Source organism: Onychomys torridus, chromosome 13, assembly GCF_903995425.1.
Source record: "Onychomys torridus chromosome 13, mOncTor1.1, whole genome shotgun sequence".
NCBI classification, from domain to species: Eukaryota; Metazoa; Chordata; class Mammalia; order Rodentia; family Cricetidae; genus Onychomys; species Onychomys torridus.
In genome coordinates this window covers 38,644,511-38,663,800 of record NC_050455.1, presented here as the reverse complement: position 1 = coordinate 38,663,800, position 19,290 = coordinate 38,644,511, and the positions used below count along the sequence as shown (strand labels likewise).

Below are 19,290 nucleotides of genomic sequence, written 5' to 3'. Positions count from 1 at the left end.
TATCAAGTAAGATGTGTAAGATATATATATATATATATATATACATATGCACATATATATACATACACATAAATACATTTACATACACACATCTGGGCTATAGAAGGGGAAGAGGAAAATGCTAATGAACTCCTAGGCTCTTTTACACTGAAGTCCCAATAGCAGTTTTAATGGAGATGTCTTATCTTACCTATATATAAACTTATTACGTCTGTGTGGTGACGTAGTGAAAATGTGGTCAATAAGTGATGAGTATTATCTCGTCACCTGTCTTAAAGGCTTTTACTGTCAATGGAATTCATGCAGTGGAGTCTGCAGAAGGGTTTGTAACAATGAGAAAACAAAGTTCCTTTAACATGATGACGTATTTACTAAAATATACTATGAATAGTATGACTACAGCATTATTTATACATTCTAACGTTCTATGTTAGGCAATAAGATCTGAGTGACTTGTAACTTTTAAGGCATCAGTGCATCAAGGGCAAAGCTGCATAAAATAAATATGAGAAGAATAAAGCATTAGCTTATCCTTGGTACAGGGGATTACTGCATACTGCATCTGTTGGCCACATTCACAAAGCAGGTAATAAATCATAACCCTCTTGTGAAAATGTTACAGCATCAATTTTACATCATTCTTTAACACCTCGTTTAAAGGGCTAAACTGATCCGGCAGTATCCTCATTTTCATTGTTCCATCGGCTCCACAAGAGAAAATGTGATTTGCTGGTCCTGTCTCAATTTGCATGACTCCAGTTCCAATATTTCTAAAAATAGACTGCCGAGCATGTTCATTGATAAAAGTATGGAGAAGACTAAAGGTAGAAAGACTCCAAATCTGAAAGATATGAAGGAGAAAATCAAAACTTGGGCTGGTGATTGACTTAAAAATTGAAAAGAAAATGTAAACCTGCCTTCCTGTGTAAGATATTTCTACAATTCTCTATAGGCTGTAGCCATTTATCAACTGCTTTTATTATTACTCTAAAGTCCATCCAGTGAGAGCACAAATTTTTAACAATGCATTGAAGATGAGACAGCCTGGGTACAAAGAACAGAAACATGCATCAGTGACTATAATAAAGGTTTTGCTGTGTAGCTACTATGGGGTATTACTTCTTTGTAATACTGAATACTCAGAGATCAGAAAAGATGCAAGGATGAAAGTTAACTGATATCTAGAGGCTCTCTACCCCAGTAAAGCTTAGACAAAGTCAATTACTAAAATTATACAATACCAATTTCTAAAAGTTTCTATTATAAGCCCTCATCAAGACATTTGTGTATGTTTAAAATCAAATCCCAAATGTCTTCTCTCATTAAAGACCTGTGTGGAAAGGCTTTCAGGATATCTGTTTTCCAGTTTGGAGAAAGCAATCTACTTTCTGGTTTTTGATATCACTTAGGGGAAATACATTTTTCTCAAAAAACAAACAAACAAACAAAAAACCCTCATCAATCCACACTACTTTTACATGAATTTGTTAAATTATGCCTTTTGAACTTTATTTTTATTTTCTGTGTATGGATGACTTATTACACATAAGTATGTAAATCACATGGGTGCTCGATGCCTTAGAGGCCAGAAGTTACAAGGGGTTGAGAGCTACATGTAGGTGCTGAGAATAAAACCTAGATCCTCTGTAAGCGCAGCCTGTGCTTTTAACCAGAGTAATCTCTCCAGCCCCAAGTATATATTTTCAAGTATTTTAAAATCTAAACTCCAGAACTAGTGTAGAATCTAAAAATAGCTGATCTAAATCAAAGTCTGTCCTACTCCAAACTAAAGTCTGTTTGAGGTGCACTATGCAGGCACAGGGAAGCAGGTAATGCAATCACACTGCTGTGCTACAGCAAGACCACTATGTTAGCTGGGACCAACACGGCCAAACCAGATGACAGCTAACTGTTCCCCTGCTTTGCTACATTGAGATTTCCAGATCAACAGTGGGCAAAATGGCCTGCTTCCACCATGTATCTGACACACAACACATCCAAAAAACCCCATTAAGTACAGAAAAAGGGGAGAAAACCCTATTCTGGCAAAATCCAGACCCATTCCTAGATTTCCCTGTAGCCCTTCACATCATGAACAACCCCTTCCTCCATTAAGGTTTGTTCATTATTTGAATTATCCAAAATCCTAGCCATGTGACACTATTTCTTAAGTGTGTACTTCTATTGTGTTATGAAACTTCTTCTCCGTCCTATGCTTTGTCTTGTCTGTAATTCTTTCTCTAAGGGTGCTAAGAATCTGGAAGTTAACAGGTGGAGGTCTAAATTTTCTCTTTCTAAAACCCTGAAAACCTTTACCAGTAGCCACAAGCTGAAATTAAAAAGTGGCTTCAAATCAGAGAATAATTCTGCTGGGATATATTATTTTTTAAAAAAGACTACTTTGGGGCTGAGGAGATGACTCATTGGTTAAGAGCACTAGCTGCTCCTCCAGAGGACACAGGTTTGATTTCTAGCACCACATGATGGTTTACAACCAGCTGTAACTCCAGTTCCAGAGGACTCAATACTCTCTTATAGGCTTTGCCAGCAACCAGCAAGTATGTGGTGTACTGGCATATGTGCAGACAAAATATCCATCAAACACAAATGACAGTAACATTCCCAAATTCTTCAGTTCTGTTTTTTTTTTATTGGGGGGGGGGAGGTTGGGAGAGGAAAACAACCTATCAGTTCTAAGAGAGAAATTCATCTTATTTAACATTAAATATGCTCACACTCATGTAATGGATTCTAAAAACCAGTTTCTTCACATCTATGACTGCTGACCATTAAACACCCTGAAGACCAACTGAAACTGGCTTACCCATTTGCAATGGGCCCACATAATCTTCCCTCAAAATCTATAGGTACTTCCTTAACATAGAACTTCACAGCTGAGTATTTTTGAGGTGGAATCTTGCAATATACATTTCAGTAAGTTATTTAACATTTTTAATAAGCTTCTTTCTAAATGCTTTAAACAACTTTAAAATTTAAGTACAATAGAGTTTGATAATCTATGCACAGGGCTTATCTAGGTACATTCTTGAACCGGAATTATGGAATCTGAGTTGTTGAATATTATTATATGAAAAGAGAGGAGCAATGTGGGTTTGCTCAGCTAACCAGAAAGTTAATTTAGTAAATATATAACAGAGCAGAGAGTCAAGACTAATTCTACTATCTGAAAAATACTTAGATCCATAGAAAATTTGGCTCTTAAGCATTAATTAAGCATATTTTAAAACCAATGAAAAAGTAAAATTTCAGTTAAAAATAATTCCATTTATCAAATGATTTATTAAATAGTAATTAGCATTTTTGGCTACTACAGAACTATTATGACTATCATTTAAGTAGATTATTATTAATAGATATGATTAAAGGCCCAAGTTTCTAATTTTTTCATATTATTAATACGATGGCATCAACCGTGTTTACCTTTATATTGCCTTCTGCAGATCCTGTAACAAAGTACTCTTCAGTTGGATCAACAGCAATGGCTTTAACAGGGGAATCATGGCTCTGGAAAAGCTGCCTCTGTTGCCGTTGTCGAAGGTCAAATACACATGTGAAACCTTTCCTGCCACCTGATATTAGCAGTTGATGTTTTGGAGCATATGCTAAAACTGTGGCTCCACTGTCATGGCAGGTAAAAGCTGAGGGTTGAAAAAAAAAAGGTTAAAACCACTTAGTAGTAAAAGACACCTTCTATAAGGTGGTCAAGATGGAATAAATAGACTTGCTTTCCAGACTAAGCTAATTTAAAAACCAAATGCAATATAAGAAATGATTTGAGATATTAGGCATGAGACAATGAAGAATGATAAGGAGAGAAGGAAATATGGGTAGCCATAGTGTTTCAGCAAACTGCCTACAGTTTTGTGGTCAGAACATAAGGAAAGGAAACTCAAGTTGAACTGGACTCAATACCAGCAAACAGTTGAATAGTATCTATTATATAAGTGTAGCAATCTATAAATAAACATTTATAAATATTATAAATAATCTGCTAAGAACATTCCTATGTAAGCCTTTTTGTAGCTTTCAGATGTATCTCATGTAGGCTCATGTAGGTCTATGTTTAATTTTATTAAAACTAAGGGCTTTTTGGTTTTTTTCAAGACAGGTTTCTCTGTAGTTTTGGTACCTGTCCTGGATCTTGCTTTGGAGACCAGGCTGCCCTATAATAACTCAGAGAGATCCGCCTGCCTCTGCCTCCTGAGTGCTGGGATTAAAGGCGTGCTCACCACTACCCGGCTAAAACTAAGTGTTTTAAGGTGGTTGTAGCATTTTATGCTTCAGTCAGCAGTTGCAGTTTCTGTTCACCCTAACCGACACTTTGGAGTCTGTGGTGATATTTTATTTGTGCTTTAATAAATAAAGCTTGCCTGGAGATTAGAGGAAGAAGCAAGCCATTTTAAGAAAACAAAGAAATCAGGCAACATTAGCACACACCCTTAATCTTATCTGTCTGGATCTCTGTGAGTTCAAGGCCACACTGGAAACAGAGCCAGGTGTGGTGGCACATGCCTTAAATTCCAACAATGGAGGCCTGGAGGTCTGTACAGACAGACAGGAGTGACAGAGCTAGACAGGAAGAGGAAGTGATGTAGCTGGACAGAGAGTAAATCAGATGGCAGAACAGCAAGGCATATAGGCGTGGGTAGACAGGAAGTAACTGGCATTTGGAAGCTGCCGAGTTTGTGAGGTAAGGTTGGCTGGCAGTTTTCCCTATTTCTCTGATCTCTCTAAGGCTTTTATTCCTATATCTGGCTCCATGTTTATTTAATAAGACTATTTAGGAATTCATCTACATGAGTCTTTCATTTTGTCTATATTGGTGTAAATGATATTTTGCAGCACACCTAATGTGCATTTTCCTGGTTATCTTGATCATCTTTTTATATGCCTACTTGCCATTCAAATAGTGAGAAGGGGATTATTTAAAGTCCTTGGAAACATCAACACTTTACTCTTCAAACTTTTTTTAATATTATGTGTAAACATTAATCACCAGACCCAAGCCACCTAGATTTTCCTCCTGTTTTCCTCTAGAAGTATGTACTTTACATGAAGCCTTTCATTGGGTGGCAGTGGCACAAGCCTTTAAGCCCAGCACTTGGGAGGCAGAGCCAGGAGGATCTCTGTGAGTTTGAGACCAGCCTGGTCTACAGAGTGAGATCCAGGATAGCCAGGGCTGTTACACAGAGAAACCCTGTCTCCAAAAACAAAAAAGAGAATATATGAAGCCTTTCACCCTTTTGAATGAAACTTTATGAAAAGTGAAGTCTGTGTCAAAGGTATTTTTGGTTGTTGTTCTATGTCACTATTCAATTGTTTTAGCACTTTATTGAAAAAAACTGTTCTTTTTCTCCATTAAATTCCTTGTACATCTATCTGTTAAAGTCTATGATATATAAAGGAGCCTATAAGGAGGCTCTCTGTTCTTTCCAATGCTCTATGTAACTTCTGAAAAAGCCACTGTCACAATGTTTGATTATTGCAGCTTCTGAATTTGTTTTTCTTCAGTATTGTGTTGGTTGTTGCTCTTTTCATATAAACTTTAGAATTCATTTATTGATATGTATAAAACAGTTTCCTTGTATTTCATTAAAATTGTGTTGAATTTATAAAGTTGGGAGGAACTGGCATTTTGAACAAAATTACGTTTTCAAAGTTCAAAACTTGAGTCATTTTCTATATTAATTTAGATCTCCTTTGACTTTTAAAATTATTTTTGTCCCTTTCTACATACATATCTTGTGTGTATTTTGTTTGACAAATGACTCTGTAAAATTATTTCAGATGTTATGATAAGCTCTTATAATTTCAAATTATAGATATTCATTGTTGGTACAGAGGAAAGCAACTGGTTTTAGTGTACTGACCTAACATCTTGATGTATTAGCTCTAGGTGCTGAGGTTCACACCTAGGAGTGTGTGTATGCTAGACAAGTATTCTCCAAATGAGCTACATCCCCAGTTCAAGATGCAAATTTCTTGACTTCTAAAGTTGATAAAATGTCTTCAAAACTTACCATGGACTAAACTGTTAGCAGGTGCAACTAGAGTATCCCAAAGACATATGTTTCTGGGGGGATAAAAAGTATTTCTTTTTAACTGACACAAAATAAAGAATAAAATAATAAGCCAAATATTAAACATAGCATTTAAACTTTGCTCAAAAGCTTTTCATTTTTAAATATATATAATTCTCATGTAATTTAAAAACTGTTAATTTACAAAACTAAGTTTTGATTAACACATACTTATAAATAATACTAACTGAAGGCTGACTTTAGAAATTACTTATATATTTACTAATTTTCCAATCTATTTACTAAGTAACAAACAAGGCATAGAAAATGCTACTTGTACACACTCATGAATCTACCAAACACAGGCCAGTCTCTAGCCCTGAAGCTACTTTCCAGAGCAGCGTGAAGCTTACAGAGGGATTTCAGCAGCTCAGCAGCTCAATGTGTCTGGACCATGAGCCTGGATGTTCTGCATGAGTTATGGAGGAAGAAGACAGAGATGTTTGTGCAAACTAGAAAGCTGCTCTGACTTTCCTATTTCTTGTTGTGAAAATGATAATACCTACCTAGTAAGGCCCTGGTGAAGACTTCCAAGTTAACTAAATAATATGGCCAATAAATAACAGTACCTTTTTCAGCATCAAGTTTTTTGAATATATAGAAAATTACAAAGAAATGTTCATTTCACCAATAATCAAACCCTTTCTTCTAAAGTCTCAATATGAGAACATTAAAAATAATAAAGAATGGATTTTGCTTTAAATGGTACTAGAATTTTCCAAGCTTTATGCCATTAAGAATGCTTTAAATAAGATATCCTTATGATAAAAATTCCTAAGGCATTAATTACTGAGACAAAGAAATACACAACAACACAACAATTTAGTTATCCATACACAATACTTCTGTTTTAGCTACATCTCTTACCTATTGTCAGTTGAAAGACCAGCTGTAGCTATCAGAGAGGAGGAACTAACGAAGACAAAATCATTGGCCGTCTTGTTATGACACTGCCAAGCCTGGAATGGTTATAAACAATAAATGTTACTATTGCTAGTAAAATTTCCATGACCAAGTAGATGTATAACTAATGTGATCATGTACTTATGTCTTTTAAAAATAATTTCTATTTTTTTATCTTCTGATCTTTAAAAAGGTTGGAGAATATAAGGAACTTTCGTGGTGATTCTCCCCCTCTCTTTCTGTAAAAAAAATACAAACAACAGTTCCTAATGGGTCTTTTCACTTTTGTTCAACCAACACCTTTAGAAGAAAACATACAGGGGTTAAACTTCAAATAGTTACCTACATCTAGTTAGTGGGGGGAAAAAAAAACAGAAAAAAAAAACCAAAACCACCTAAACCAACAACAAAACTGTCTTACAAGAAGACAGAAACCAGGATTTAAGATTATCCTAGATGTCTGACATGAATGTTCAGAAACATCTAAACTTTTAAATAATTGTTCAATAATAAAAAGTTACTGCTACAAAATTAGAAATCTCACAGTACTTCTGAAAATTCAACCAAACTTATTATGATCATTTCACCAATTAAAAACAGAAAAGTAGTCTTCTCTCCAAAACATAAACTTACACAGTTCACATAGTAGCCTAACAAAACTACGAGGAAAAGAACAGGCTAAGTCCTCTTCAAGGTATCCTAGCAACGCTCCCTTGAGTTTATTTAGTTCAAAACTGAACTCTTAACATTTAACATCAGCTGAACTGCCAGAATCATAATCTATAATCCTAATCTTTTTTTTTTTTTTTTTTTTTGGTTTTTGGAGACAGGGTTTCTCTGTGTAGCTTTGCGCCTTTCCTGGAACTCACTTGGTAGACCTCGAACAGGCTGGCCTCGAACTCACAGAGATCCACCTGGCTCTGCTTCCCGAGTGCTGGGATTAAAGGCATGCGCCACCACTGCCCGGCCTAATCTTTTTAATATGCATTGTTTATATTAGTTCTGTAAAGGGAGTCAATGAAGAACAGACTAAATAGAACATTTTTATTCTCTGAAGGCAAATTTTTTTATGAAGTCTGCACAGTCTTCAACAGAGATGAAAACAACAGGGTCAGCAGCAGGATGCCCTTCCTACTTTGCTGATTAATAAGAGGTAAGTACAGGAGAACGATATCTGATATGTCATTGGTCTGCTCATCATCTTAATTAGGTATCAGAGCCATCTGCAGCTTAGTGAGGGTGGAAAAGTCCCAGTACTTTACATGGGTCTTTGAAGATATGGTGTTGTGCATGCTAACTTTCTAAACTTTAATCAGTAATTTCTACATACTGCAACAGGAGCCTGTAGTAGTGACTGAGTAGACAAGACTACACATTTTATTTATTAATTTTAATACTACTTGCTAAAGCATAAGCTTTGATTGTTAAACATAAAATTCATGTTATATATATTTATGTAGGAATTTTTAACTTACCAGATATGGCTTAGGCATGCTCCCAGTAACTGGACAACATTTCCAGTTTGTTTGGTACAAACTTAAATATCCATCAGCATCAACAATTCCAAACTTCAAAAAAAAAATTTAAATGATTAGTGCAAATAAAAAGCACACATTTATCCTTATACCCAGCGTGACACATTATCTCAATGTTTAACATTTGACTGATAGCCTGTTACCTTTTCATTTCACATAAGTTTCAATCTAATTTTGAACTATATTAGATATCACTTTAAGAAAACTTCCAGTGTAACAAGAAGCAAACATCAAGATACTTGGTTAATTAAAGTGGTTTGCACCATTGTCTGTAAGTCAAGTCCTTTTAGCTATTCCAAAAAATGAGTACTGAATTAACTATAAGCCACACAAAAACTTTATGTAAATACAAATGTAAGTATTTATTAAAAAATCCAAGAAAAGTCTTTCAAAAACATGCAATATGGGAATATATAAATAAGATGACCTGGCACAGTCCTACACATCTGTGATCCAAGCATTAAGGAGGCTGAGGAAGGAGAATTGCTCTGAGTTCCAGGACAGCCTGGTCCATACAAGGAGTACCATGCTACACTGAACTGATCCTGTGCCAAAAAGAAAAACAAACCCCCTAGCACAAAACAAAAATACACAAATAACAGAAAGTAAAATAAGAATGAATGATCAAAGTCAAAGAATTCTTTTGCTGAATCTCAAGGTAATTTTAATTGGGAAGACACTGAATTAAGTATAGGAGTATATGATAATATCTTCAAAGGATAAAATAGCTAACTTTTTTTTTGGGGGGGGGGCGTTGGTGACAGAATTTCTCTGTGTAACAGCCCTGGCTGTCCTGGATCTCGCTCTGTAGACTAGGCTGGCCTTGAACTCACAGAGATCCGCCTGACTCTGCCTCTCAAGTGCTGGGATTAAAGGTGTGCGCCACCACTGCCCGACTCTAAATTTTCTTTTTATAATAGTCTTTAACTTATTCTATTATAAAAGGTGCTACTTTGAATAACCATAAACATAAACCTCTTCATAATTATATAGACTAAATATTTAGAATTGGGAATACTTTGCTTTGCATCAGTCAAAATTGAAAGATGAAGGCTGGCAAGGTGGATGATGCAGTTTGTTCTCTGGGACTCACATAGTGGTAGGAGGGAGCTGACATTTCTAAGTTATCCTTAGACTTCTACATCTGAGTCATGGTATGTGCTTGGCTTCCTCCCACAAAATAAATTCAAAAAGTGTATAAAAGTTGACAGATGAAGGCAAAATCAAATTTTAGGCAAAATAATTTGAACTCACTACTCATTTATTCTCACACACTAGTAAATACTAGGTACTATCAAAATTTAAAATATGTATTTATAAATTTATTATACTTGTGTTTATTTTTACACATCAGCCATGGGTTCCCCTGTCCTCCCCCCTTGCGCCCCAGCGCCCACCTTCCCCCCAGCCCCTCCCCTCCATTCCCATCTCCTCCAGGGCCAAGACTCCCCTGGGGATTCATTTAAACCTGGTGGATTCAGTACAGGCAGGTCCTGTCCCCTCCTTCCAGGCTGAGCAAAGTGTCCCTGTGTAAGCCCAAGGTTCCAAACAGCCAGCTCATGCACTAAGGACAGGTCTGGGTCCCACTGCCTGGGTGCCTCCCAAACAGTTCAAGCTATTCAGTTGTCTCACTTATCCAGAGGGCCTGATCCAGCTGGGGGCTCCACAGCCTTTGGTTCATAATTCATGTGCTCCCATTTGTTTGGCAATTTGTCCCTGTGCTTTTCCAATCTTGGTCTCAACAATTCATGCTCTTACAGTCCCTCCTCTTTCTCCACAACTGGAGTCCTGGAGCTCCACCTGGGTCCTGGCCCAGCATCTCTGCATCCACTTCCATCAGTTATTGGATGAGAGTTCCAGCACGACAGTTAGGGTGTTTGGCCATCTGATCACCAGACTAGGTCAGATTTATCAAGGTTTAGTTTGTATTTCTTTAATTTTCAGTGATGAGTACTGAACATAAAGGGATTTTGGTAAACTTCCTATTGCTTATTTACTTCTCTAATGTTTTCTGATTATTCTGACAGTGCTATTATTAGGTATATTATCCTACTGCTTTTATATTTGTTCTAGATACTTTCCCCACTATCCTACCCTCTTTTTTACTTTATTCTGTTTTCTAGAGTAGAGCTAGATTTGTTCTTCGGCAGGAATAAACATGGATATATGTTCAAATAGTGTTAATGAAGCACCAAATTTGAAAGATAGTCTGGCTGGACATTAACTTATTTCTCATTCCTTATCTAGCAGAATTCTATGGACATAGTTCTAATAATTGTAATTTTTCCCTTTTAATTGAATGGTTGAGTGGGCTAATGCTAATAATTTGAAATGGAAAGTGGGTAAGTAAGCATTCCTTTCACATTTAAAGGATTCTTCCTTTATACTTGAAAAACAAAACAAAATAACCAAGATACGTGCATGTACATTTATCAATACAGCTTAGGCAGTCTCTTTTTCTCATGAAATTATATTCTTTGCTTTCAAGAAATATTTACTAACTCTTCAAACACTGCTTGTCCCTTACTGTCGGGCTTTTTCTAAAATATTTTCTGAGGTACTCTCTAGGAGATAATTTCTTAGTTGGTACTTCCTAAACATACATACACATTTGATTTTTAGACTACTTATTGCTCACTGACTACCTATGTTTGAGAATTATGTTTTGAATTTGTAAAAACTATTTCCTGTTTTTCTATGCTATTTCATACTGGCCTGTTTTATTAATATCATGTCTCAATTTGTTTTTCTTTCTTTTTTTTCTCGAGACAGGGTTTCTCTGTGTAGTTTTGTGCCTGTCCTGGAACTCTCTCTGTAGACCAGGCTGGCCTTGAACTCAACAGAGATATGCCTGGCTCTGCCTCCCGAGTGCTGGGATTATAGGTGTGCGCCACCACCGCCCGACATTTCTCAATTTCTTAAGAATTCCTCATATCACTTATTAGTCTTATTATCTTAGTTTTGCTGAGATATTCCGTCTTTTGACTGCCCATTTCAAGCTGTAATTCACAATCAAACTGACAAATGTTAACTGGGACACACTGAGTCTTCTCTACCATTTACTCAAGATGCTTCCTTAATACAGGAGAAAACAGGTTTAGGTATTGTGCTATTTGGTTATATCATGGTTAAAGTATGAACACTAAGTTAAGTGCTTATCAAGAAACCTGGTAGGCAATAAACTGAAGCTTGTTGCACTTTAAAACAGATTATATGAAGGACTGTAGCAGTATCAATGCTGAAAAACAACTCAGACTACAGAATAAAACTGTAGAAAGGTTTGAGTATTACACTGATGAATTTGATAAGCGGTACCTTGAAGGGTTTCTCAAAAACAAAAAAGATGCCAGGCGGTGGTGGCACATGCCAGGCAGTGGTGGCACACGCCTGTAATCCCAGCACTCGGGAGGCAGAGGCAGGTGGATCTCTGTGAGTTCGAGGCCAGCCTGGTCTACAAAGTGAGTTCCAGGACAGCCTCCCAAGCTAGAGAAACCCTGTCTCAAAAAACAAACAAACAAAATCCCCAAAACAAACAAAAAAATAAAAAAAGACAGCACTTATTTTGTACGTATTCAATTATGTTGTTTGTAATATCATAGACTAGAAGCAACAGAATAATACCAATGAAAATGGTAAACATACTGAACATTGAGAGGAAATACAACTTACAGTCCAAGTTGAATATTCTTATCAGATTTTAAAGGTTTCTTTTTTAATATTTGCATATACTACACTAATCAAGCACTTAAAATCTGAAAATCTGAAATGCAAAATGGTCTGAAATCTAAACTTTGTGAGCACCATAACTGAAATTCAGGGGAAGGAAATGGCAAGAGATACTATTATTTAGGATCTGTATAAACTTTCAGTGAAGCATGATCCAGAAGACAAACAGCAGGCTAATATACCTTTTAATACCTGTTAATAATGCTTCAGAAAAGCAATTTGAAATAACAGCAATATGAGCAGTAACAGACAATAAAGGGATGGTCTAGAGGCGGTTCATCAAACTTCTCTAAAAACATTAAAATATAATTTCATCATTTCTCCTTTCTTTTCCCTTCAAGCCTCCCTGCTCCACTTCAAATTCATGGCAATCCTTTTCTTTGATTATTACTGTTACACACACATAAGTATATAAACGCAACCTGCTGAGTCTGTTTAGTGCTGCTTGTGTATTTATGCTTTTAAGGCTGACCATTTTGTAGGGAATAACCAACTACAAGGCTCGTCCCTGGGAGAGGGAAAGTCTCCCTCTCTCAGTAGTCATTAATTGCCTATAGTTCTTTGTCTAGCGCCCCTGCAACTTCGTGCGTCCTCAGTAGTGTGCTATTGGTGTTGTCAATGTTTAGGTAGCCATATTACTTAGCTGTCATGGATGTAGCTTTCCTATCATTTCTAGGAAAAACAGTTTCACAGCACACCTCCTGCTCCCACTTTTTTCTTAACTATCTCAGTAATTAAAGGTTTGCCCACCATAAAATCTTTGTCCTCCTTAACTCTCCTAGTAGAAAATACTCAAAGAAAGCATAATGAACAATGGAACTTTGATGCCAAAAGTTTTATAAAAGCTATGTGGCTAACCCAGTTTGATGATCTGTCATTCTATAGCAATGCTTCTCAGTTTTAAAGTGCATACAAATTACAATTAAGCAGATCTAACACACCCCAAATTGTACTTGCTGCTTGGTGCTGAATAATACTTTAAGTTGATTCTAGGGACTAAAGAAATAGACTTTCACGAATTAAAGAAATACAAAGTAGAACACTGGTCCGTTGGGAACATCTAACATAATTTTAGTAGTGACATATGCATACCACAGATCTACAGGAAGAATCAAGTGCACTTCAATGGTCATTGAGAAGAATTAAAAGAATTCTTATGAAGTAGTATTTTGAACATTCTCTTCAAAACTTCAAAGTAGTGAATTTATACACCATCAACCTTTTTTTAAAAAAAATTAATTCTCAATAGTACCTTATTTCCCTGATAGTTAAATCTCATTCTTGTAATTCTTGAATTGCCACCAGATCGAAAACAGGTTATTTGCTGAGAATGGCCCCATTCAAACATTCTGACACTCCCATCTTGAGCACCTGTCAGGTCTGCATTATAGGATGACAAAAATTACATATTCATTTTTTAAAAGGTTTGAATAAATTTGTTTCTTAACTCAGTCTGGAATTACTTATCAAAGAAGTACCTAGGAAATAAATCAATCCATTTATATAAAAGACTCATTTTATACAAGAAAAGTCATATGATGTACTGTCATTTGACTGAGAATGTCTTCAAACAAAACAGTAGACATATTTATATTAGATTGCTAAAAATTATGACTCTTCCCAAAATTAATGTCTTAAGAGCCTAAAACAAATAATTTTTATGACAAACATTTATTATAATAAATATTGGGACTATTAAAAGAATCAATCTTTATCAGTCATTCTATTGTTTAAAATTATTCATTTTCTAAGAAAAAGTCATATTATAAATGGTTTTGAATACCATACTAAAGGGGAATATTTCATTTCCAAGTCATTGTGATAGACCTGTTATCTCAAATATATTCTAATGTCTGATAATACTACTTAATAATATGGAATAACACATAAGTCATTAGTTTTTAGAATGAGATAATTTACAAAGCACTCAAAAATATAACAAATAGCACCCAAATTATTATATTAATTATAACTGTCAAAATTAGTATAGAATGGGGATAATGAAAATTAGTATGTATAAAACACCCAGCAAGTAATAGAAATGAATTCAGGCAGTTTAGAATGTTGCTGTGTACAGGGCAGGGGTGAGAGGATAGTAGCACAATGTCTTGAGACTGGTTGAGGGGATGTTAACTCTTTTCTTTTCCTCCCATGGCCTAATTATAAACAACAAGGATAGCTGTTTAAAAAACTGTTTAAGTTTTCCCAATACTATCTACAGTGCTAAAAACACTAGGCTCCAATGGCTCTGGTGTATGAACAAACCTAAACACAGCTCACTATAACCAGTAAGACAAAAACTAAAGCTTCAGCTCTAATTAGTACCATCACTTTAATGAACCAAATTTCTTTGACTTGCTTCCGCAAACACCTTTATTTTTCTCCTGCTAACTTAGTGTGATGGTTAATCTTTACTGCCTGGGTTTAGACTTACCTAGGAGATCAGTGAGGCACGTCTCTGGGTGTGTTTGTGAGAATGTTTCTAGAGAGGATGAACTGGGGGAGGAAAGATGTGTCACAAATATGGGAGGTGCCATCTCATGGGCTAGAGCAGATGGACTACAAGAGCGAAGCAGCTCCAAGTGACAGCACACCCTGTTTCGATGGCCCCTGGCTGGCTCCCACTACCCACATTTCTGTTCAGAGGACTCAACGCTCTGAAACTATGAGGCAAATTAAGTGGTTCCTCTCCTCTCAGCTGGTTCTGTCAACTAGGTGGTGACAGCACGGAGAAGCTAATTAATATTTTGGTAAAGCCTTAAACCACCTATGGTCTGATTTCATAAACTGAGTGGTGAATGTTTAAATAGTCTCTGAAGTTCTGTTTCAGAGGATGGACACAGAGGAGACTATTTTATGGAGACCCTCAAGAGCCACAGGCAATCAGACACAAGTGAGAAGAGAGCCTTACAGTCAGTCAGTGCTTCTTGCTGCACATTTACAGATTACCACAAAACATCACACGCAGGTTTCAGCCCTGCCACCTGGTTTGAGCATTTTCCCCCAGACTAAGTCCATAAGATGTACCAGACTGAGTACAGCAGGGGGCCTCAGGTAAATCAAGTTTGAGGGAGACATAACACTGTGTGTTCTCCTCAATTCAAGTCTAGAACTGCTATTATCTCAAACTCTACCTAATTTTAGGCACAAACAATACAAACACAGAACCTTTGGGGGTTTGGTTTGTTTGTTTTGAAGAGAAATGAGTAAACCTTACCAAAGATTAATTTAAAATTCTGGTAGTTACAACGGGGACAAATTACCTATCTCTAGGACACAGTGGATAAAAAGGGATCCCCAATGCCTCAGATACAGTGGAATGCATCTTCTGACTAAAAAGCAGAAGTTACTGAAAAACTAGATGTGCCAGTAATAATACTGTATATTTCTTTTCTTCCTATGTTATTACTTCCCTTCCTCCCTCTCTATGTCTCTCTGTGTACGTATGTCTGTCTGTCTCTCTCAGTATGTGTCTGTCTCTGTGTGTATGTGTGTTGTTCATCCCTCCCTCCTTCCCCCCACCTCCTGTGTGAGAGTGTGTGTGTGTGTGTGTGTGTGTGTGTGTGTGTGTGTGTGTGTACACTGTGGTACCCTCTTCAAGCGCTCTCCAACCTATTTTTTGACAAGGTCTCTCTAGGTATACAGAGAGACACCCTGTCTCTCAATGAACCTGGAGCTCAGCAAATACAGCAAGCCTGGCTGGCCAGCAAGCCCTGGAGACCTTCCTGTCTCCACCTCCCCGTGCTAAGATCCCAGGTCTGTGTCAGCATACATAGGTTGTTCTGTGAGTGTCGGGGATCTGAATTCAGATCATCCTGCTGGCATGGCAAGCACTTTATTGACTAAACCATCTCTTGGGCCGCAGACTTACCTTGTTAAATGACTGCAAAAGGCAAATGGGAAATCTCTAAACTAACTCCCTCCCCTTATAGTGTGGAATAATCACTTAAGGACTACAGTCTACTTATTAAATCATTTTAAATCAAGATTTCAGTGATTTTTTTTTTTATCTGGCACATGGTTAACATATTAAAATCAAACCTAGAAGTGCATTACTTGTGTGACATTTTTCTGCTTCTAAGTGATATTGTCAAAAGTAATTCATAAGAGCTCCAAATAACTGGCTTAAAGACAAAGAGGCTCAGAAGTAAATTAAATGCTCCTTAAAATCTTAGAAAGAAGTTAGTACAAGTCTACTTCAAGCTCACAAGAACTCAAAAAATCTTTGGTAAATACAAACGAATGGGATCCAGGCCTTTTTTTCTGTGCTTCCAGGAAGGACCTGATCCTTCTCCAGCCCACAGGCCTCCTGGTGCCTCCAAGAGTTTACCTGTCTGTGCTGCCAGCTTATCTGATTTCATGTGTGGTTGCTCTGGAAGCTCACTTCTGTGCTGCTAGGTTACCCAGTTCCTTCAGAATCTTACAGTGGCCCCACAGTCTCTGCCTAGGCCGACTTCTTATCCTACCATCCATCCAGATCCACTAAGATCTGACTTTATTTCCCTGCACAACCAGGCAGGCCCCACTCATCTGTATTCCATAGATCTCTCAACTCCATATCCTTCAAATCTTACATGCCTACTTCTGCTTGATCAGAAATGACAAGACAGCATAGGGCCATGCTTATCTTTGGATGATGACTCTTTTTGTTTGTTTGTTTTTTTGTTTGTTTGTTTGTTTTTTTCGAGACAGGGTTTCCCTATGTAGCTTTGTGCCTTTCCTGGAACTCACTTGGTAGCCCAGGCTGGCCTGAACTCACAGAGATCTACCTGGCTCTGCCTCCCGAGTGCTGGGATTAAAGGCGTGCGCCACCAACGCCCGGCTTATACTTTTTTTTTTTTTAAAGAAAGGGCCTCATTTTGTAGCCCTGGATGGTCTTAAACATAACATCATCCTGCCTCAGCTTCCCAAGCACTTAAATCTCAGATATGTGTCACCTACATGCTGTGCTAAATACATACTGACATCTTATTATATAAGCTTTGATGACTACTTTTCTTTCTTCTTCAAATTCCTTTTTTTAAATTTTTAAAAATTTTTATTTATATGTGTGTCTATGTGTCAAGTGTATGCTATGTGTGTGAGTACACACAGAGGCCAGAAGAGGGCTTCAGGTCCCTTGAAGCCAGAGTCACAGGAGGTTGTGAGCCCCTGACATGGTACTGGAAACCAAATTCAATTAAGCAAGCTCTAAGAATAGCTGAGATTCTTAACTACTGAGTGCCATTTCTTCAGCCCCAGATATCTTTAAACCTGTATGAACTCAATGTCAAGGAAGCCAATATAATATTTTATATCAATTTGTATTTAGTGTGAGAAGTTATTCTTTTCATTTAAAAAATTTTTTGAACCTTTTTATTTGACAAAGTATACAATTTAGATAACAGAAGCTTACAGCACACACTGTAATACAGCAGAAAAAAAACAAAAACAAAGAACTTTGTTGATTTTATTTTATTGGACAATTGTCTATGAGAAAAGGCAATTAAAATTTTTAGACATTTTAAAATTATACATTATTAATTATACTCATAACTGTTAAGAGAATGACACAAAAATATTTTTTAAACCCTATGATAATCATATACTAACATATATTTCAACCACCAGTTAATCAATACTTCTAAGTTTTTAAAAAAAATTTATTTTATTTTGGCTACAACAAAAGAAACTTGAGATTTCTAGAAAGAAGAACTGAAAAAAATGTATCTCCTACTTTAAACTATTTTACTAACAACCCCTTACGATTACTATTAACATACCTGATAAGAGACAAGCTGATAAAATTAGTATAACCTCAACCCATCTATGAAAAATAAGTTAAATTGGATAAAAACTATCTTTTGATTGAAACTAGAAGCTTTCCATGAATTCCTTATACAATTTATATAAAAAATGTAAAAATAAGAGAATCATTGGTCATCATTGTCAACTTACAGTAAGGAAGAGTTGGATGTGATGTCATTCTTCTGACATTATTAATGGCTTTCTTAGTCATCTGGTAAAAGAAGAAATATTTTATAGTAACAATAAACAGAGGAGCAGAATTTTAAATTGTAGGGCTGGATATATGGTTCAGCCATAGAGCACTTTCTAATTATGAGTTAGGTTCTGATTTAAATCTTCAGCAACACACAGAAACACAAACACCACATACACAGTTTCAACCTACCGGTTAATCAATACCTCCAATAAATACCCCTCCCTCTCCTTTTGGCTAAAATAAGAGGAACTTATGAATCAGTCTTCTCAAGAATTTACTCTTCTCTCCTTTCTTGCCAACTGATTCATTGAAAAGCATTTTTTGAATGATTTAACTAGCCTGTCAAATAAGAGTAAAATAATTGTGTAAAATTAAAGGGAGCTGTAGTTACATGTTTGTTTACATTTGTGCATTCATCTTGCAGTAAACTTTTTAGTTTTCTTTTGGATTTTAAATTGCTTAAATAGCCTATATTTGTGAAGATGTGTGGAACTGGTAAGGGTAGCAAGAAAGTAGGCCGTAAGAGCTGGTAAGTGACAGGAATGGAAAGATGCCCATGGATGCATTCTATTCCAGAACAGAAGAAATTGCTATTAACAAGTACTAGAAATGATCATTCAGTAACAAGACAGGATTAAGAAAGTATATATTTTTAATTCTCCAGACAATAAAAACTTGATTTTATGACTATTACTTTAAACCTCACATCTAAGTCCATTTACTTTGTTTGGGGGTAGGGTTGGGACAGAGACAGACTTTTTTTTAAAAAATGATTTTATTTAATTTTATTTTATGTACATTGATGTTTTGTCTGCATTCATGTCTGTGTGAGGGTATTGGATCCCCTGGGACTGTAGTTATAGATGGTTGTGAGCTGCCATGTAGGTTCTGAAAATTGAACTCAGGTCCTCTGGAAGAACAACCATTGCCCTCAACCACCGAGCCATCTTGTCAGCCAGAGACAAGAACTTAGTTGTATAGCCCAGGCTCACCTGTAACTTGCAACCCTCCTGCCTCAGCCTCCTGAGTGCTGGAATAATTA

The 19,290-nt window shown here is 36.4% G+C and overlaps 1 protein-coding gene across 5 annotated transcripts in view; it reads right to left on the bottom strand.

Moving 5' to 3' along the window:
• Positions 1-69: 69 nt before the first annotated feature.
• The window catches only part of Dmxl1 (Dmx like 1), a 151,961-nt gene continuing 132,740 nt past the window's right edge, over positions 70-19,290 (bottom strand). For all 5 annotated transcript variants that reach the window (XM_036205232.1, XM_036205233.1, XM_036205234.1 and 2 more), the window contains 7 exons: positions 18,203-18,263; positions 13,518-13,645; positions 8,480-8,572; positions 6,969-7,060; positions 6,042-6,094; positions 3,442-3,659; positions 70-841 (listed from right to left, as the gene is read on the bottom strand). In XM_036205232.1, the coding sequence (XP_036061125.1) occupies positions 617-841; positions 3,442-3,659; positions 6,042-6,094; positions 6,969-7,060; positions 8,480-8,572; positions 13,518-13,645; positions 18,203-18,263 (870 nt within the window). In that variant the 3' untranslated portion in view covers positions 70-616. The remainder of the gene's footprint in view (positions 842-3,441; positions 3,660-6,041; positions 6,095-6,968; positions 7,061-8,479; positions 8,573-13,517; positions 13,646-18,202; positions 18,264-19,290) is intronic.